General features: G+C 37.2%; 3 protein-coding genes across 8 annotated transcripts in view; 2 read left to right on the top strand and 1 right to left on the bottom strand.

The window, feature by feature from the left end:
* Positions 1-2009: 2009 nt before the first annotated feature.
* Positions 2010-16712, top strand: LOC117984388 (glucose dehydrogenase [FAD, quinone]-like). Its single transcript, XM_034971015.2, has 6 exons — positions 2010-2147; positions 4808-5233; positions 5696-5926; positions 13779-13911; positions 15221-15340; positions 15420-16712. Exons 2-6 carry the CDS (start codon positions 4813-4815, stop codon positions 16657-16659), a joined length of 2145 nt encoding a protein of 714 aa, XP_034826906.1. The 5' UTR covers positions 2010-2147; positions 4808-4812; the 3' UTR covers positions 16660-16712.
* LOC138402687 (uncharacterized) lies at positions 4106-4483 on the bottom strand. Its single transcript, XM_069500348.1, has one exon. It carries the CDS (start codon positions 4481-4483, stop codon positions 4106-4108), a length of 378 nt encoding a protein of 125 aa, XP_069356449.1.
* Positions 16713-20668: 3956 nt separating the features above from the next.
* Positions 20669-22554, top strand: part of LOC117984412 (uncharacterized) — an 84316-nt gene continuing 82430 nt past the window's right edge. The window contains exons 1-2 of one of the 6 annotated variants that reach the window (XM_069500444.1): positions 20671-20810; positions 21060-21183. The gene's annotated coding sequence lies outside the window, so the exon portion shown is untranslated. Of the gene's footprint in view, positions 20849-21059; positions 21184-22554 lie in introns of all 6 variants that reach the window. The other 5 variants (XM_069500446.1, XM_034971033.2, XM_069500445.1 and 2 more) reach the window with 5 other exon arrangements.

Raw genomic sequence — 22554 nt, 5'->3', positions numbered from 1 at the left:
GGTAGGTGTAGGTAGGTAGGTAGGTGTAGGTGCGGGTAGATACCCTACCCACTGGAAAATGAATTAAGAATATTTTTTTATAAATTTAATAATAGGTATATTATTAATCACATAATATTACAAATGCAAAAAATTGTCTGTCTGTCTGCTAGCATTTCACGGGCCTCCCACTGAACCAATTTTGACGAAATTTGGTACAGAGATAACTTAGATCCAGGAGAAGCAAATACATTTGGATTCCGCAATATCAAAGAGTTCCCACAGGATTTTCTTAAAACTTAAATCTACCCGGACGAAGTCGCGGTCATCTAGTAAGTTTACAAAATATAAATATACAATTAGTTACTTAATTGAATTTTTCCTGGGAATTTAAAAGAATTGTCATACCAATCTCCCTCATCTAAAGAGATAGAATTGAATTTTTGTCGACAAAATTATTTGTATGTTCCCAGCATAACGACGTTATCCTTCGCTGAAAAGCAAATACTTAAGTATAATAAAACATAATAATATGACTCATACCTACTTAATAATTACTACTATATATTGCTTATCTGACTTTCGTAAGCGCTTGTATAAGTCTAAATCGAAAAATAAATAAATACAAATGCAAATACAAATTACATATTGAACTAGAGATGTCGGTACAGACAGCAACACAACAGGTACACACCAACGCGACGTAACCTGCTGTTGAGGAAGGTAATCCGTAGAAGAACTATAGTGACTGACAGCGATTTTACAAGCTGAAGTGGCAGTGAGCTGTCTGTCTCTGGGGCAGACGTGTTCTGGAGTGGAGACCACATAACGGCAAGCGATAAAGATACCACTAGCCTGTTGAATTGAGGATCATTAGAAAGTAGTGGTGGGAAGTGTGGGGAAAGTGGCGGACTGTGTGAGATGCTGTGTTCTCGAGAAGATATAATATGTGCATTGTGCAGCAGTGGATGAAAACAGCCTAGTTTATTTATTGACTAATTGAAACCTAACCTGCAACATTGACAAAAATAAAAAACATTCAAAATGCTTTAGGTACCTGTTTGTGTCACGCCCTAACTAGGTATGTAGGCAACCAATCTTAATTTTTGGCATAGAGATAGTTAAAAGGACGGAGAGTCACATAGGTTACTTTTTATCCCGGAAAATCAAAGAGTTCTCACGGGATTTGTTAAGTCCTAAATACACGCGGACGAAGTTACGGGCATCAGCTGGTAATCTATACATTTATGAATGAATCACACTAAATTTTATACGATCATAAAAACATTATTAGGTCAAGAAACTAACGTACAATAAGCACCTGTAAAGTGGGACGTGGATTAGAAACACTAGGCAATTTAAAAGAGGTGTGAGCAATTTCCCATCACGTCTTGAAAGCAAATTAAACGAATTGTGTTTTAGAGTCTTTCCACACTTATTCACGATTAGTCAAGGTCAACGATCAAAAATTGTATTTATAAGTACTTAGTAGAATATTTTACTCTCACTTTTAATTTCATAAATGTTTGCTCATGGCTTCATCTGCACGTAGGTAATTGCGATCAATTTGTATCTCGATTCCGATGGACCAGTTTAAAGTGACTTTTTGCCTCAATCAATCTATCAAATTACACATGCATTGTTAATTCACGATAAATAATTTAAATAGATTACAACCTAATTCTTTTTGGATTTTTAATTACTTACCAACTAGCACAGCTATACAAAGGTGGCTTATTACACATTGTTCATCGACCTTTAGGAAGAGATAGCGGTTTCGTAGAGCGTTGTCTCTGTCGTGGAGACCTACAAAACGTCACATAGGTATAAGTGACAGAGACAACGCTCTACAAAGCCGAAATCTCATTCTAAAGATCGATGCACATTATTTCTTGCCGGCTACTTTACGAACCTTGCAAACTTAGCTGGTTCAGTATTGCGGCTAGCAGCGAACGTGCGCTAACAAGTGTAAAGAGACCCCCTTGATGTGCGCCGATCATCACGTAGCGGTATTTCAAGTGCACGGCCAAGTCGCGTAAAGCTTCGCGTAAAGGCGATGTGAAAACAGTCATTTCTTGTCCGTCTGCCGCATACCCGGCTTGGCAAAGTGTTCAAAAATACCATAAGCACCTATAGGAATTGTTGAGAAAATACATAAAAAAGTATAGGTAAGTGAATATTAAAATTAATTTATTATTTAACCTATATTTATAATTTATATGCATACTAAAAAAAATATGCAAATAAAATATTTTTATCACTTTTAAATCGTACTATGGGGACTCTTATTATTCTACAAGCTATAGGTACTATCCTATGTCAATGACAAGCTACCAAATATTTTGAATTGAACGGTTATCGGCACAAGAATTTATTGATTTTCAATTATTAAGATAGATGCGTACATAATTAATAACAGCTTTGGACCGAGTACGAAAAAATGTTTCTATGAAATCTCGCTGAACTGAACTTTTCAGCGGTCTACGCTTGTAATCGATCTAAAATCCTAGAATAAATCCATACTTCCATATTATCCATATCCATCCATACTAATATTATAATTGCGAAAGTGTGTCTGCCTGTGTGTTTGTCGTCTGTCTGCTAGCTTTTCTCGGTCCATCAATTTAACCGTAATAGTTTGAAGCGTGAAGGACATAGGCTACTTTTTATCCCGGAAAATTAAAGAGTTCCCACGGGATATTTAAAACCCTAAATCCACGCGGATCAAGGCGCGGGCATCATCTAGTATTTATATAAAAGGAAAAGCTGACTGACTGATCTATCAACGCACAGCTCAAACCACTGGATGGACTGTGCTGAAATTTGGCATGCAGATAGAGCTATTATGACGTAGACATTTCTGTTAAGAAAGAATTTTTGAAAATTTAAACCCTAAAGGGATCAAATAGGGATTTGAAATTTGTGTAGTTCACGCGGACGAAGTTGCGAACATAATCTAGTGTATAATAATCCTTAATTTTATTTTACTGATTAATAATAATAATTACTATTATTACCAGCAATGAAAATGCAAACGTAGCCAACTCATTTATCATCAATGAATTAAAACTACCTATAGGTACCGCGACTTTTACGGGTGGGTTTAGGTTTTGAAAAAACCCATGGGAACTATAACTATAGAAGTCACTCTCCAGGATTTTAACTATACCCATACAAAAAATCACTTCGATCCGTTGCTCCGTTGCGTTGTGATTGAAGGACAAACCAACAAACCAATAAACCAACAACAAACAAACACTTTTGTAATTATAGTATGAGTAGTGATCAATATTTAACTTAACGTGCTTTTAAATACAATAGGTATATTTATCTTATAGATTATACTTCCTTGTAAACAAAAACAAACAAGTATGTTGAAGTACATAATTTAGATGCAGTTAATTAAAAATAACCAAGTAAGTAGTCAATCCGGACCTAGCCAGCGTGGTACACTATGTCTAAAATCAGGCTCGCGCAGCGGGGGTTTCGTATTTCGTACTAGTAACTAGAGTCGTATTTTTCCGACATTTTGCACGATAAATCAAAAACTATTATGCATAAAAATAAATATAAATCTTTTTTAGAATGTACCTACAGTTGCCCTTTCAATGATACCTTGTCATATTAATTTTGCTTTGAAATCCTTCGTACCTGCTATTTTTACCCGACCACGGGAGGGTTATATATATTTTTATGTTTAGACATACATAATATGTTTAGACGTCTATGTGTCGATTCATCGATTTCCACATAAATACATTATGATAATAAATGATTCCTTATATATATATAATATCATTCTCTCTCTCATTTATTTATTTTTCTCATTTTTATCATATTTTTAAAAAAACAACAAACAATAAAATAACAGAAGCAACAAAAAAAAATTAAAGTAAAGTAACAGAAAATCAAGTAACAGGAACAACAAAAAATAAAATAAAATAAAATAAACAACAGAATATAAAGTACTGTAAACAACAAATGATAGAATAACGGAAACAACAGAAATTAAAATAACAAGAACAACAAAAATTAAAGTAACTGGAACAACAAAAAAAAAACAATAATTAAAAATATGATAAAATGGATCCCACTTGCAGCGGGCTAGGATCCAAGCTGCCAATGGTCAGGGCTCCAGAGTGAGGAACCTCCTCACAATGCGTGCCGTCTCAAGAACCACTGCCTTCTGTATCTTACCCTTGATCCAACAATTAAGCGATAGTTTCTTAAGATGTTGGTCGAAACTATTCGCAATAAGACCATGGACTGATACAACTATCGGTACAATAATCGTAGAGTCAACACTCCACATGGCGGTAATCTCGTGAGCCAGGTCCAAGTATTTTGATACTTTTTCCTTTTCTGCTTTCACTAGGTTATCATCATGAGGAATAGTAACATCAACAATTATTGCTCGACGCGCTGAACGGTCAACTAGCACTATATCAGGTCTATTGGCTACAATATACCTGTCAGTGATAACCGACCGATCCCAGTATATCATTATTATTATAATGATTCCTTATCATTATAATAATAATAATGATAGCATTCTTGAGCGATACCCAGTGAGGTTAGTTCCACCATCTGTACCCATAGTACGCTCGCATGACGTTCTCATTCATGGTTCGAGACCATCTCATGACACGCACTACACCACTGTTAAAAAAAAAAGAATGGTTTGTGTAAATTCTGTATTTCTGAACATACATTTTAGAATCATCGGAACCCATCACCTATGGTGGTTTTTTTATAGTAGTCGGCATTTTAAAACTTTATTATATTTGAAAAACTTTAATGTAACTGTTATCTTTGTTTCCAATTACAGGAATCATGCGGCGACTTATTCATGCAGCCTTATTACTCAATGTATTGTTTTTTACGAATGCAATAGATATCTACTATGACGAAGAGTTAGCTAATATTGAGGATGAACCGCACAGCGCCGTTAATAACATTGAGGATAGCGTGAACCTCCCAAGCTTTAGGAACGCGCGTATACTTTGGCCATACCCTTTTAACAACAAAAGCGATCCTAACAAGGCCGGTAATGAGACACCCGAAGCAGCGGATATGAGACTTCATCTGTCTAAACTTAAGAGCCAAAATAGAAAAGCACGTTTCGGTTTGTTCTGGCCGTATCCTCAAAGTCCGATAGTGGATATGATGTTTCAAACCGTAGCGGAAAACTCCTCTCCCACAAATGCAAATGATCCCTTCGATTTTTTGCGAGATTCGTATCTATTGCCCAAAGGTAAGCTTATATCACAGATTCACTTTTTTTTAATTTATAAGACTAGCGTTTGGCTGCAATCAGACCTGCTGGCAAGTGATGATGCAGCCTAAGAGCGCGCTTGCCTAGAATCATTCACTTTCAAACATATTTGTAATTAAAACAATGCACTTAAACAATTTAAAAAAATACACAGTTCAATATGACCGTGATGGTTACAATATCATTATTTAATTGTTTTGTTAGTATAGTTCTCAATCATAATCTTCATATGCATTGAAAAAAAAATGCTATTGTCTAATATATTTAATTAGCTTCTTCCTCAAATTCTGACTATTTACTTGGATTAGATTTTTATCCATTCGTCGTTTTGTGAGGTTAAATATTTTATATTATTTTTAAGATTTAATCCAAGGATAGTGGGATAGTTGGAGAGGTCATGTTTCGTCAAGACTTCACGCCATTCATGTCGTTGGTTTTCAGGTTTAAATCAACCCTTTGAAGAATATGATTATGTAATAGTAGGAGCTGGCTCTTCTGGGTCAGTTTTAGCATCTCGCCTGACTGAAGATAAACCTAGAGCAACAGTACTTTTGCTGGAAGCTGGAAGACCCGAGATGTTGATATCTGATATACCAGCCCTGACTCAATATCTCCAACAAACTGATTACGTATGGCCTTACACAATGGAACATCAACCTGGAGTTTGTTTAGGTAAGAGTTTTTAGTTAACAATGTGTACAAGCAATAAGTATAGATTTCATCATCATCATCATCATCACTCACAAATGATGGACGTCTGCTGGACAAGTATTTTGTAGGGACTTACACACGCCACGGTCTTGCGCTGCGAAAGTACCTGTGACTGTTTGATGTCGTATAACTAGTGAGGGGTCTTCTCACGCTGCGCTTTCCATTGCGAGGTTGCCATTCTAGGGCCATTTCGTATCAAAGTCTGGTTTTGTACTGTTGAGGTTTTAAGTTAAGTATTAAGAACAGCTAACGGTGTTAAACAAAGCAGTACGTGATAAATTGTAGTTAAGTTGTTTGTATACACAACTGTTTAACCTGGGTCGGTTTACTTTTAGTGTTTTTAGCATTTGTTAACTCTTGTTATTATCACGGCTTACTTTCGTTTGTACTGGGTAAAAGACTTCATATTGTGCCTGTGTTCCTATATCTCATATCACTCCTTCATTTAAAAGAAACTAAACTGTTTCCTTTCGTGGTTGTATTGCGAACTACTAACTCTAAAATAATTCGTTACAAAAGTTCACTATGATTTGAGTAGACAAAATCTAAATATATAAAAGGATTGACTGACAGATCGATCTATCATCGCACAGCTCAAACTACTTACTAGACGGATCGGGCTAGAATTTGGCATGCAGATAGCTATTATGACGTAGACATCCGCTAAGAAAGGATTTTGAATTTTGAAAATTCAACCTCTAAGGGGGTGAAATAGGGGTTTGAAATTTGTGTAGTCCACGCGGAGGAAGTCGCGAGCATAAGCTAGTTATACACAAATGTAAATAAGAAGCTAGAAATAATTAATAAAATAGCTATGTACGAAAAATTTATACAATAAAACAAGAACTAAACTGAATGAACAATTTTCACTATAAACGAATATTATCAACGGGAAATTTTCACGGCGCGGCGGCGCCTGTACGTAAATATGCCTAGATCTGTATCGAGAAATTAAATTAACTCCTGAAACCAGGTACTGCGCTTTTACGTAATAAAATAAAACAAATAGTTTTCGAGTTTATATGCTAACTATTTAGCAAAATTGTGTAAGTAAGTTAAGAACTTAATTCTGTTAGGTACCTACTGTTTACTATATTCCCTATAATCACATTATCAATTCACATCGTAACTAAGTGATGTCATTGACAAAGGAAAGTTAGAAAAACCATGAAAGTTTTATTAAACACGTTGTAGGGAAAGCAATCTGAACTTCGTGATAGGATAATTGTTGAAACTCTGGCCTCATTTTAGTAGAAAGTTTGTTTGTCACGATTTGTAAACGGGGACGAGGATTAATTAACCTCACTAACGCGCCTGTTTATATGTAGGTATACGTGCATCTACAATCACAGTAAACGCAAAGATTTTATGATTATTCATCTTCTAAATCTTCTTCTTCTTCTAAATATATAAAAGGAAAAGCTGACTAACTGATCTATCAACGCACAGCTCAAACTACTGGATGGATCAGGCTCAAATTTGGCAAGCAGATAGCTATTATGATGTAGATATCCGCTAAGAAAAGATTTTTGAAAATGGGGTAAAACAGGGATTTGAAATTTGTGAAGTTATTCATCTAATTGTTTATAATTTTTTTATTAAGTTAATATTAAAACACCTATTTTGTTTTTATAATAACTTTATTTTAATACTATAACTAGCTTATGCTCGCGACTTCGTCCGCGTGGATTTAGGTTTTTAGAATCCTGTGGAACTCTTTGACTTTCTGCGATTAAAAGTAGACAAGTACAATAATATTGTACTTAATATAAATTATTATATCTGAAACAGCAATATCAGGGCCACAAAATCTAACAAGATCTGGCCGTCTGGTTCCGAAATGAACTGAAGATCTTTTGACTTCTGAAGTAAGGACTATAGTAAACTCAATACAGAATAGCTCTTAAATGACTTTGAGTCATTGAATAAACTAGCGAAATTTTGAATTGGATCCAAACAACGGCTTCAATATAAATTTTTAGATTGCTATTACATATAATTTTTTTGTATTATTTAAACGTTAATTTAAATTTTTATAAGTCGAAATGGGACCAACCCAACAGATACCGGCTTCTATGATATATTTCTATCATAGAAGCCGGTGTAAAATACTGATTTATAATAATAAAAAATCTCTTATTTGTCTAATGATCGTAAAAGCCACTACCTATTTTATTTATAGTTGTGAAAGTAGTCTGTAACGTCTTTATGTATGTAAAATGTTTTTGGGCTTCTTTGCGCTACTAATGGCTTAAGAATATTTTATAATAGCTGTGCAAGTAGACGTTTTTGAAACGAGGCTATCCAGCAGAAAAAACCAGCTAAATGCGAGTCAGACTCGCGTACCGAGGGTTCATTCCATACTACAATCGTATTTATTCGGCATTTTGCACGATAAATCAAAAACTATTATGCGTAGAAATAAATAAAAATTTGTTTTAGAATCTACAGATAAAGCAATTTCATATGATATCAGATATCTCAACGTCGGGACGTCTCAGTTCGTCAGTTGCATGTTGCAGGATCCTGAGACGCCTCATACTTTAACGAGGACGGAACCTCTGGGTATAGTAAGCTGAAAGTTGAAAATATAATTATTTGTTCATGAATACATTTTAATTTTCTTTTGTGATGTAACCACAAATTCACGGTTTTCGGATTTTTTCCTTTACTTGTGCTATAAGAGCTACCTGCCAAATTTCATAAATTCTAGGACAACGGGAAGTACCCTATAGGTTTTCTTGACAGACGGACAGAATGGACAGACGAGCAGACGGACCGACAGACAGATAGATCGACAACAAAGTGATCCTATAAGGGTTCGTTTTTCCTTTTGAGGTATGGAACCCTAAAAAGGCTGATGTTTTTCTTTTCTTGTATCGTATTTTAATACAAAGTGTAGGTTATTACGTAGTTGGGTATCTGTGGATGGTAGAATGAAAAGTCCTTTGTAAAAGCCGCCTTTGTGCTTTCTTCAAGAGAAACATTAAGGAAATCACTGCAGCTTATTATACCTGGCTACATCTTAACAGATCAGGTACCTACAGTCTTATCTCATGTGATGGATCCAAAAAAAATCGAGATTTCCGAGTTACCAGTACCTACTTAAGTAACACTGGAAACTACCCTCGGTGTGGCAACCATAACATCATTTTAGTTTTGTTCCTAATAAAAGTGGATAATGGTAATCTACTATGTATTTGTTGCAGTCACAGAGGGTTCAACCTCAAGAGTACGCATATACAAGGCTTTGCATGAAAACAAAATCGTAAATTTTTTTTTTTTTTTTTTTTTTTAATAGATATAGCGAGCAAACGAGCAGGCGGGTCACCTGATGTTAAGTGATTACCGCCGCCCATGAACATTTGCAGCACCAGAGGAGCCGCCGATGCGTTGCCGGCCTTTTAGGAATTTGTTGGTCCGCCCCTTGAATAACCCCATGTTATAATCTAGTGGGAACACCGCCGATGGGAGTTGGTTCCACAGTTTGCACGTGCGTGGAAAGAAGGATCTGGCGCAACGGACGGTCGAAGTGCACCAGACACCCAGATGGTGAGGGTGGAATTCCTTACGGTGGCGCGCGGTGCGGTTGTAGAAAAAAGAGGGTGGAATGAGGTCAAAAAGCTCTTCAGAGCACTCCCCATTATACAGGCGATAGAACACGCATAGAGAGCTAACGTCTCTGCGGTGCTCCAGGCTTTCCAACGAGCCGGTAAGTTTGGGATCGTCCACAAGTCGAACAGCCCGCCTTTGGATCCGATCAAATGGAAGGAGTTGGTACTGGGGTGCTCCAGCCCAAAGGTGGGAGCAGTACTCCATGTGAGGGCGGACTTGCGCCTTATAGAGTAGGAGCCTATGCTCAGGCGCGAAGTACCGCTTTGCTCTGTTGAGCACCCCAAGCTTTTTGGAGGCTAATTTGGCCTTGCTTTCCAAATGATCGCGGAATTGAACCTCGCTCGAAATGTGGACTCCAAGGATCCCAATGCTGTTGGAAGGTGTGAGGGGAGTGCTCTGAAAGAGAAGAGGTAATGTAAAAGGGGACTTTTTGGCGGAAAACGCGCAAACCTGTGTTTTAGATGGGTTAAATTGCACTAGGTTTTGTGCGCCCCATTCTGACACTTTACCTAGGCAGGTTTCTATGTCAGACACAAGTTTGGCTCTACACTCCTCCAGCACTGCGCGAGAAAGCTGTGTATGTCCTTTGTACAGGGCATCACCCGTACTGTCATCCGCATAGCAATGGATGTTGTTGTGATGCAACATGTCATTGATATGCAGGATGAACAGTGTGGGCGATAGCACCGAGCCCTGAGGGACGCCAGCATTGATGGGTTTGAGTTCCGAGCAAAAACCGTCGACAGCGACCTTGATGCTGCGACCGTCAAGGAAACTGGCGACCCAATTACACAGCTTCACTGGTAGTCCGTAAGATGGTAGTTTCGATAGAAGTGCCCCATGCCAAACCCTATCAAAGGCTTTTGCAATATCAAGACTGACCGCCAGGGCCTCTCCCTTGCTGTCAATGGCTTCCGCCCAGCGGTGCGTGAGATAAATAAGAAGATCACCAGCTGATCGGCCGTGGCGAAAACCGTATTGACGATCACTGATCAGCTGGTGCTCCTCAAGATATCCCAGCAGCTGGGCGTTTATGATTTGCTCCATGACTTTGGACAGGAGGGAGGTAATCGCGATAGGTCGATAATTTGAGGGGTCCGAATGATTGCCTTTCTTCGGAACAGGGTGAACTAAGGCAGTCTTCCACGAAGATGGAACTGTACCGGAGGAGTAAGACAGACGGAACAGACGAGTCAGGACCGGTGTCAGCTCAGGAGCACATATTTTGAGCACAACCGCAGGAATACCGTCCGGCCCACTCGCTTTATTGACGTCGAGAGAGAGGAGTGCCTTACGCACAGCTGTCTGGGTAAAGCGTATGTCACGCAGCGAGCTTTGACACCGCGGGATGGTAGGCGGTGTTCTCCCCCCGTCATCAAGCGTTGAATTGGCAGCAAAGAGTGTGCCTAGAATTTCGGCTTTCTCTTTGGCGGTGTGGGCCAATGTATCATCCGGTTTGCGCAAAGGTGGAAACGATGCGCAAAAATGTTGTCGGGGGACAGGGGAGAATGCTTTGTTGTGATTGATGGACTCAAAAGTCACGTAATTAAGACAATGTGCGGAATGAGAGTACCGAACGGGCGTGGGCCGACTTTAAAATGCTAATCAACTGCCTAAGCTTAGCGATCGGCGGTTAGCTACTAGGCGTCTATAGGTGGTGGTCTGTGGTTTCAGTAAAATTAATTCAAAGACCAACTTTCAGAAGGAGGACTTATCCGGCTTTGGTTTTAAAACTGATCTCGAGGAACATGTTAAGAAAGCTTACCAGCAAATTATAAATCTATACCAGTATCTAATATTCGATTTTCCACTTGCTTAGTTCGTAATTTTGAATCGTTTTTAAATACCATCCTTATACAAATTGCCGCTTAATAAAGCTCTATCCACTTTTTTTTAAATTTAGATCTAAAAACTCAGGTTGAATCCGAATGTTGATATCTACTTATTCTCGGATTTGGAAAACGAAATTCGTATCTAGAGCGAAAGCCCTCGTACAAATATATAGTAAGTAAGTAGGTATGTCTACTTCACATCGAAACTTTTGGATTCAGATCGGATGATGGAAAAGACCTAATCTGCCAAAATCCGCCCGTGTCGATCTGTCCAAAAAACAATTTATATAGAGCATTATTAAACTTATAGAAATTGCACAACAATAAATCTGTATACCACATACTGATGTGTAAAGTAAGGATTTCCCTTGAGGGGTATTAAACATGAACCGCGTTAAGTTACGTAGCGTAAAACTTCGTGTTGAATATACAAGAGTTATTTGTACGCTTTCACTTCACAGTATTCGTGTAAAGTGATTCCAACGCGCCTGTCTGTTTAGAAGCTCTAACCTCAAAAGTCCCTCAATTATCGTCCTCATGATCGTTAACTGATGGACGTTCACTGTTGAATATAGGTCTTTCGTAGAGATTTCCACACACCACTGTTTTGCGCCGCCTGAATCCAGCGGCGCCCTGCGACTCGTTTGATGTCATCTGTCCACTTAGTGGGGGTCTTCCAACGCTTGCGCCTTCCGGTGCGAGGTCGCTATTCCAGCACCTTGGGACCCCAAAGTATATCGAACCTATGTATCCTGCTCATTGCTACTTCAGCTTCGCAAACCGTTGAGCTATGTCGGTTACTCTGGTTCTCTTACGAATCTCCTCATTTCTTCATTTGATCACGTAGAGAGACTCCAAGCATAGCTCTCTCCATAGCCCGCTGAGTGACTCTGAGCTTTCTTATGAGGCCCATAGTTAGCGATTATGTCTTGGATCCATATTATGTCATCACTGGCAAGTGGCAACACGCACTGGCAAACGTACCTAACACGAAATTTATTTCCAGTTTTCACCAATAAATATCCTTGTTATATTTATTTACACCAACAACTTTCATATAATGTATGAATACAAAATATTCAAATTAACTATACAGTATGGTTGTCAATTACAGACATACTTATAGGTGAATTATAATATTATTTATTGGAAAAGGTTTCAAATTACCTACCTTAGGCCACCTATGCGAAATCAATTCACACTAGGCCAGCGTACTATGGTCACAGCGACTATGGCCTAAATACTTCTCATTCCGGCGATGGGTTGATCATGACTAATTATGTGAAGCCGGAGCAAATAAGATAGTTTAACGAACAAATCCCAATACATCTACAATGAACTACAATTTACAAGCCGAATTATAAACATTGAATGTAATCCCGTGAGTAAAATAAAAACGCCGAAAACGACAGATAACGGTACCTACTGGAGTACTATTGGGATTGAGAAGTATTTTATCTACGACTTTAGTTCCGGAATAAAATAACTTTGATTCAGTAAAACATGGAAGGGTATTTTGCATGTGAATAAAAAGTTGCAAACTGACACATCAGTACCCTAATTATAAATGCGAAATTGTGTTTGTTTGTTGGTTTTTTGGTTTATTGGTTTGTTGGTTTGTCCTTCAATCACGTCGCAACGGTGCAACGGATTGACGTGATTCTTTGTATGGGTATAGATAAATAACTGGAGAGTGACATAGGCTATTATATGGCATAGTATATATGACATAGGCATTTTATCCCGGAAAATCAAAGAGTTCCCACGGGATTTTTAAAAATCTAATTCTACGCGGATGAAGTCGCGGGCATCCGCTAGTTATCATAATATATAAAATAGAAACTTATTTTGATTATGGTTAAATATGTGCCGTAAATACTTACCTACGGCCCATATCTATTATGTTTTGGAGCTTTATCATTCTAGCTTAGAGGCTAACTGTCCCGTTGGATAAGTGTCTAATATATCCCGAGAAGTCCCGAGGTCGAGTCGGGGTCGGGTACAGCCAAAAAGTTATTAATTGGGTTTTCTGTCAAGATCAGCAGTGCGACGTAGAGCACGTGATACCTCAAGATATTTTCCTTCATCGTTAATGCAAGTGATTAGAAATGCGTGCCCGGGATCGAACCCTAGACCTCCCAAATAGGAGGCTTACGCCTAAACCACTAGGCTGTCACTGCTTTAAAATTAATTATATTTTAATTAATTAATGGTCCTATAGTCCGCGACAGGTCGAGATAGCAATCGGAGTATGAGGCGGGGTACCTCGCACCGGGTTAGCGCGAGGGCTGTGCGGGTGGAATTGCCATCTCGCCCTGTCACGTACCTATTATAACTATTATAGCTTATTGTTTTCCAATTTTTAGGTAGTGAAGAGCAACGTTGCTACATGCCACGTGGTAAAGCCGTCGGTGGGTCCAGTGTTACTAACAGCATGTTGTACACAAGGGGCCGGCCACAAGACTGGGACCAAATCGCTGCAGATGGAAACTATGGATGGTAATATTAAATTATAAACATTTTCAGGGTTCCGTACCTCAAAAGGAAAAAGGAACTCTTATAAGATCACTTCGTTGTCTGTCTGTCAAGAAGCCTATAGCACACTGCTCGTTGACCTAGAATCATGAAATTTGGCAGGTAGGTAGGTCTTATAGCACACGTAAAGGGAAAAATCCGAAAACCATGAATTTGTGGTTACATCACAAAAAAATTAAAATGTGTTCATGAACAAACAATTTTTCAAGTTTCAAAGTAATATTACTATACCAAGTAGAATATCATATGAAAAGGCTTTACCTATACCTACAACAGACCTACATTCAAAACAGATTTTTATTTATTTTTATGCACGGTAGTTTTTGATTTATCGTGCAAAATGACGAAACACACGGCTGTAGTACGGAACTCTCGGTGCGCGAATCTGTCTCGCACTTGGCCGGTAACCTCTTCATGCCGACAGACACAAATTTTGGCATTCATCTTCATCATAAAAAGAGTTTAGGCCATAGTCCACCACGCTGGCCAATTGCAGATTGGCTGACTTCACACCCCTTTGAGAATATTAAGAGAAATTGTGATATTTAATTGCTTAAAACGTACCTACATAACGTCGAAAAGTTAAAGGTGATCGAATCCCGAACATTACGAATAAGTAGGTGGTTAAAGTCTTTGACCACTAAGCTGTCACTGCATTTTAGTATTGTTCGCTTCAACGTTAAAAAAGATGCTACTGATGGTATCGAACGAGATAAGGACTATTTGAAGCATATTGAAATGCATAATTTCACTAAAAATTTATCAAATGCTTTTGATCTATTAAATTAACGGCATCAATCATGCACCAACGACTTAGGTACCTAATCAAATATTTTTATCTACTAAAACCAAGAAAATATTACGGTGCACTACTACCATAATATGAAAAATTATGATTTATAACAAACTTTATTATCATTGTCTAGGATAAAAGCCGCTTCCCTCAATGTTTCTTTATTATTCAGTCACCTCGCTGTCGCTATCTGTGGTGTCATAAAAAGGCTTGCCGTAAATTTCTATCACAACCTTCTTACATTGTTACGTGCCTTACGACACATTTGTAGTAGGTATTATAAATACGTATTGTTTTTTTTCTTTCCCTCTTGGCTTTGATCCTAAAGCAACATGGGTTACAAAGCCAGACCTATAGCAATTTTTCGAACTAAAATAGGTATACAAATAAATGATTTGAAACTATTGGTATCGAAAAGAAATTAATGAATAAAAGATAGTAATAAAATCCATTACAGTAATTATTATTATTACTTTTCAGGACCTATAACGAAGTTCTAGAATTCTTTATCAAGTCTGAGAGGGCGGAACTAAAGAAATATAAAAATGCACCATACCATGGTCGTGATGGAGAACTTGTTGTTGAAAATGTTCCATTTAAGTACGTTTGTTTACTTAACATTGCTTTTTAAAACAAAATAGGTACACAATTTAATAGTAACTGAGTTTTTTGTTTTCAGAACTGGCCTGGTCGAAGCTTTTCTTGCAGCTGGGAGAGATTTCGGACACCCTACTATAGATTATAACGATCCAGACCAATTAGGTTTTGGCTATGTGCAAACTGTTTCTAATAAAGGTCACAGATTGAGTGCTGCAAAGGCTTTCCTTCATCAACATAAACGACGCAAGAATTTGCACATTCTTACTGAAGCGAAGGCTACCAAAGTTTTAGTAGATTCCCAATCCAAAAAAGCATATGCAGTTGAATACATCAAAAATCATATAAAACGCACCGTGCGCTGCAGAAGAGAAATTATTCTTTCAGCTGGACCAATTGGATCACCTCAGTTACTAATGCTGTCAGGAATAGGACCTCAAGAACATTTGCAAACACTGGGAATACCAGTGATTGCAGATAGAAAAGTTGGTCGCAGTCTATACGATCATGTCAGCTTTCCTGGTGTTGTGTTTAAACTTAACAGTACAAATGCAAGCCTATTAGAACCGAAAGTTGCAACTTTGCCAAATCTCATGCAATGGTTACAGTTTGGTGATGGTCTTTTGTCATCACCTGGTGGGTTGGAAGCGATTGGATACATAAAAACATCTCTTTCCGACGGACCCGTACCAGACATAGAATTAGCTAGTATTGGTGGTTCGCTTACATTAGATTCAGGTGGTGCGATTCGAAAAAGTTGGAAAATTACTGATAAGACATATTTTAACGCCTTTGGATCACTGAGTGGGACTGATACTTGGCAAGCTGTACCTACACTTTTACACCCCAAGTCAAAAGGCTACTTGGAGTTAAGAGATACGAGTCCGTTTTCTCATCCGAAAATATTTGGTAACTATTTAAGTGATCCTAAAGACTTGGCCACTTTGAAAGAAGCTGTTAAATACATAATTAAGTTAGGTGAATCGCAGCCGTTTAGAAAATATGATGCTTCGTTGTACTTGGCTCCATACCCATCTTGTTCTGCACATCCTGTAGGATCTGAGCAGTACTGGGAATGTGCCATAAGAACAATGATTGTATCGGCTCGGGATCCAATAGCTACGTGCAAAATGGGGCCACAAACTGACCCTGATGCGGTTGTAGATCCTGAATTGAAAGTATATGGCGTAGAACGATTAAGAGTAGTGGATGCTAGTATTATTCCTCGAACTCTCAGTGGACGAACAAATGCTGCTGAGATCATGATCGGTGAAAAAGCAGCTAATATGATAAGAAACACTTGGTCTAATTTGATAGCATAATATTTATTTAAGAAATAGAAAATGTAGCATATAATAAACGTTCCTAAATAATCTTCTCCTGGTTTTAACTGGTTGTTTCTTACATGATTAACGGTATCTACCCAAACTTTTACTTTAGTCAAAGTAGGACTAGTTATAATTTATTATTTATAGTAAAGTTTAAAGTTTCGATACATTTATTATTTGTATTTTTAGCCGATCAAAACATGAATAAACTAGTGTTACTGTATGTATGTTTAAAAAGACGTTTATAATCTCGTAGATAAAATAAGTTGAAAATTTATACTAAAGCCTCTGTAAAATATTTTTCATTTTTATCTATAAAGTAATTTACTTCGTGTTAATTGAAGCGAATAATGGAATGAATAGTCATCATTTGATTAAACAGGAGTCGGGTGCGAGATATAATTTTCCGCTGCGTCACTTTGACCCGATAATAAAATTGATGGATGCTCAATGCAGCCTTCCATTAAGTTCCAAAAGCATTGAACATTCAGATTCGTTAGCGGATTGGCGGCTTTTAGAAATAGATTTTTCAAAAACAGTCATTGAATACTACCAAAGTGCGATACTTTCTATTAGCTACCTATATTTTAATATTTACCTACAAAGGATATCGAGCAATTAATATTTCTTAGAATGCAAATTATAATTTAAGAATAGTTTAGTAGTAATAATATATATTTAGGTACTACTGTAAATTACAGAGTCTCAGGAAGTTATTAGAATTTTTACGTCCGTGCTACAGTTTTTAGAATTTACTAATAACACGTTTCATTCAGAATTATGGTCAGCCATCAGTTAGCCCTAATTCCCGCCTCAAAGTGAAATAATCACAGTAAAGAAAAGCATAAATAGTATGAAATATTAAGACTTTTCAAATAAAAGCTCCGGAACTTCTCGATAGGTTCACACAAGAAGTACCTAAGTACATAAATATAATCACTATTACGAATTTACAATATATTATTTATTTAGATATAATATTACTGTCAAAATTAAATGGAACAGTTTATTTGAATGCCTCTAAACAATTAACTAATTAATAAATAGAAATTATATATTATTATGATGGTAAGCAAAAAAAGCTGTGATAGCCTAGTGGTTAGGACGTCCGCCTTCTAATCGGAGGTCGGGGTTCGATCCCGGGCACGCACCTCTAACTTTTCGGAGTTATGTGCATGTTTAATTAATTAAATATCATTTGCTTTAACGGTGAAGGAAAACATCGTTAGGAAACCTGCATGCCTGAGAGTTCTCCATAATGTTCTCAAAGGTGTGTGAAGTCTACCAATCCGCACATGGCCAGCGTGGTAGACTATGGCCAAAAACCCTTCTCACTCTGAGAGGAGACCGGTGATGGGTTGATCATGATGATGATGATGATGGTAAGCGATGATGCAGTCTAAAGTGAAGTGCGCTTGCCTAGAGATGCACTTTTGGCATCAAGTAGGTAACAGGTATGGCAGGAATAACGAGTTCGTAAAATAAGAGAAGGGAAAGATTATAATTCCACTAGCTCGCTCGACGAAGTCGCGGGCATAAGCTAGTGGAATTATAAGAAGACGGTTAAAAAAATAGATCATCGCTTAGTAATGTGGTTACGCCTTACGATGCCGTACGATTCAATGGTGAAAAGGTTAACGAGGAAATAGGTCAAAAAATTGACCACAAAGTAATCTATGTATGCAATAAATAGAATACCGAAACACAGACATGGTAAAAGAACAGTAACAATTCATATCGACTTTTCCAAAGGACGTCGACATTTTTAAGCAGTCTTGAATTATTTAAATAAAGAAAAGTTACAAATAGCGCGCGACTTTTCGTCCTAGGGCGATATTGAATACGATCCAAATGCCAAATCCAAAAATGAATAAGTCAGAGATAACTGCTAGTAAGTATAAAGATAATATTATTAGGTACTAGATGATGCCCGCAACTTCATCCGCGTGGATTTAGTTTTATAAAAATCTCGAGGGAACTCTTTGATTTTCCGGGATAAAAAGCAGCCTTCCTTCCCGGGGATATATAACCTATCTCCGTACCAAATTTCGTCAAAATCGGTTTCGTGGGCCGTGAAACGATAGACAGACAGACACGTTTGCGTCTGTAATAATATTAGGAAGGATAAGATAAAACTACCTACGTATATACATGATGACTTTTTTATATTTTCAAACGTATTTTGAATATCTTCGGTGTATAGAAAAAACAAAAGTTATGGTATAATAAGTATCTTATCAAAAGTTTATTACAAGTTATCGATAACCAGTGAATCGCGAATTTTCCCGAAACTTTGAATACGTAATTACTTAATTTTTCCTCTGCGCCCACAATGCATGGATTCAGCCTTAGGCGAAGACCTCACATACAACCTAAATAATGGTTTGGTGTTATGTATTCAGCACGTTACTCCTAAAACGCGCTCTGAATGCGTATCCAGATCGTACTGGTAACGAGGCGTAGGTAGTATCCGTGTTTACTTGAAGAGACAGAATAATATTATATTTTGTTCATTCATTTTTTTTTTCATTGATATGTTTTAGCGTGAAGGCATAGGATTGTTACCTAACACCGTGCATACACATTACACACCACACACACGCGAGGGCCCGGCCGTGCCGAGACCGGCACTTTGTCAATTTTACGCCCGGCCGGGACACGAGCCTGGAACGGTCATTATTCCGATATTTAAATGGGCATGCATTGTAAACTCTACATTTGGACTATTTTAAGCTGGTATAACTCTAAAATCCTAGTATGAACTTGGAAATATTATAGTGGTTAGGGAAATAAAAACAAGAAATTTCACATTTTCAAATGGTGCCATTCAGCCGCCATTTACTTTTCAAAAAATTTATACAACCAGTGTCATTTGGCGTGATGTAACGATACCATACATCCAAATCTGTTCAGGCATTTAGACCACCACCATAACTATGGGGGAACAAAGAAACTGGCACAGAAGGGCAGTAGTGTAAAAAATAGATAAAAAGTATTAGATACGGTTATTCTGTAAGCCTTATAGCCTCCAGCACCCCGTAGGTTCATCAAGTCGATTTTTACGTAAAATCCAACTGTAACGCCAAATCGATTGATGGTCACCCCCAAGTTAGTAGAAAAGCTTTTATTGCAATGAAACGTCTGAAATACATCTGAAATGTGAGATATACTAGTGTCTCTGCGCCGTACGCAACAATATGACAACTACTAGTTCTCGATCTCGTACTTTTATTTATTTGCAGGAATTATTATTTTTTGATTGACACTTAATGAAAGTCCCCAACTTATGAGATTAATTAATTATTTCTAGGAGTAAAGATCCAATATTTAACACATTTCTCACGCAGAAGATCAACTTTCTGAATCTTAGAAAAAAATAGGTTAGCGTTAAGGCCAGATCGTCAGAAAGTTTTAGGGTTAGGTACAAAATATTTAAATAAATAAGTCCCGACATCAGGCTTGCGTCAAGTTGCGTTGTAGAACTGCATACCGAATACCTAGGTGTAAACTTTCTATGTGAACCTGTATAATGAAACACGTTTCTGATAACAACGATAGTGGCAGCTACAGCAGTAGTGCGCCTTCATACTATAACTCCTTGTATTATGGAGACGATCTGGAATTGCTACCGTCGAAAAGTGTGAAAACACGAGCTATACGCCACAGGATACCAAAATAACGATGCAAGCTTTGCCGATCTAAATGTTATATCGATCACTATATTTCGATAAACTGTGATGCTACTTAGTCGTATAATGGGGCTCTTGCGGGTTGATACTGGCTCTGACTGGCCAAATGTCGCGTAGGTACCTAACACAGTACCTAATGTGGTTGCGCCTTTACATTGCGATTGTAAAGTGACAATGTGAGGGAGGAACTAGGTCGATAAGTAAGTACTTTGGTATGGTAGGACTTGAATATCTTGAATATCTTCAAGTTAGTTCGAGTTCCAGAAGTAACTACACTTTGTACAATGAATGGCAGTGAAGCGCAGTCGCCCACGCTCCGTCGAGCGCGCGAACGTTGGAAACGGTCCGAGAATCGTCAACAAGTGGGGTTAATACACTACCCGATTATAGTATAGTGGGTTCGAGTTTGTCCGCAAAGAGTGGATCGTTTTATTTGTGCGAAGTGATTTAATTGAGGTGGTTTAATAATTTAGAAATTATAACTCTTAAAGTTTGTATGAACTTATAAACTTTATTATGGCCAATTAATAATCAAATATTAAATTATTACTTTTTTATAACAACAACAATAGATTTCGTAATAGTCTATAAAATAATATGAACATTTTAAAATTCATTTTAATTATATCAGTAAAATTAAAATATAAAGAAATAATATGATATTAACTTTTTAATTAAGTACAGATTTGGCGTTTTTTTAAATAGGTACTTATAGAGTTGCTGTTGATTTTAAATGCTGAAAATAAAAAGTTAAATACAATCTCTAAATAGTATAGGTAAAACAAAGTTGCAACCTACATTTTTTAGTGTGTTCGCTTTAAATACCCAGGTAACTTCTTAGTGGATTTCAATGTGGTTTTCATTATCATTTAAGAACAATATTAACGAGGAACATTCTTTTATTATGTATTTATTATAAACTAGCTGCTTCGTTCCGCCTAGCAATCGATTCAAATTTTTTAAGTTTTTCTCTCCGTAAGAATCATCCCCGTACTTCAAGGAATATTAAAAAAAAAGAATTAGCGACATCGGTTCAGCTGTTCTCGAGATTTGCGATGAGCAACACATTTAGCGATTCATTTTTATATTATAGATTTACATATTTTAATGCTGACAAACTAGTAGTAAAAAATATAATATATCCACGACTTCATCCGCTTGGAATTAGCTGTTTTTAAGTAAGTAAAAAGTGTATGATTTCCGGCATATAAAGTAGCCTATTGCCGTCGCCAGAGTGGAAGCTATCTCTATCTCTATATGAAATAAAATTGATTTACGTGTATTTAGATTATGAGAAATTCCGTGGGAACTCTCTGATTTACCGGGGCCAAGGTAGCCTATGTCCTTCCCCGAGATGCAAGTTATCCCTGTACCGTCCAAATCGTGGATGGGCCGTGAAAAGTGAGCAGACATACATATACACTTTTGCATTTATAATCATCATCATGATCAACCCATTACCGGCGTACTACTGAGCCAGGCCCTCTCAGAGTGAGAAGGGTTTAGGTCATAGTCTGCCATGCATTTATAATATTAGTATGGATTATGCTTCATTTACGTTACATTTTACGTTAATTATAACAAGGTATTTTAAGTTTCTTTGTCAACGGCATAAGCCTGTTCGTGACGTGTAATCTGTTTAATTATTTCATTATTAATCATGTATTTCGGTTGATTGCTTTACACTGACTAATTGCAATGCGAGGTAATGAATAATTAACCTCACATTTAGTCGCTTCATAAAAAATCGTGATTTTTGCATTTAAAATTATTTTAATATTACCAAACTAAACTAAAAACTCCGTTACTACCTACTACTTATGAGAACGTACCTAGATTTAAACATCTTAAAACCTACCTTAAAGTGAAACTAATTTTTTTTATATACTTGTATAAAAGTACCTACTTTCTTCTCGTTTCTAGAGCCATGTACAGGTGTTCCTATGTGAGCATTTAGAAAGGATTTCTGAAAATTTATCCACTAAAGGTCGATCCTTATTGGCGACGAATCGTAGCGGAATTTTAAATAATATTAATCTCTATCTGCACCACATAATACCTACACTAATTTTTACTAAAACAATACTAAGACTATAGACCTAAGAGAGTTAAATAGGAAATGATATGGGAATGATGGAAAAATTATATGGATTTAGGATTTTAAAAATCTCGTGAGAACTTTTTGTTTTTCCGGGATAAA

This window comes from Maniola hyperantus, chromosome 8, assembly GCF_902806685.2.
Source record: "Maniola hyperantus chromosome 8, iAphHyp1.2, whole genome shotgun sequence".
In the NCBI taxonomy this organism is placed as follows: domain Eukaryota; kingdom Metazoa; phylum Arthropoda; class Insecta; order Lepidoptera; family Nymphalidae; genus Maniola; species Maniola hyperantus.
This window is presented reverse-complemented; position numbering and strand designations above follow the sequence as displayed.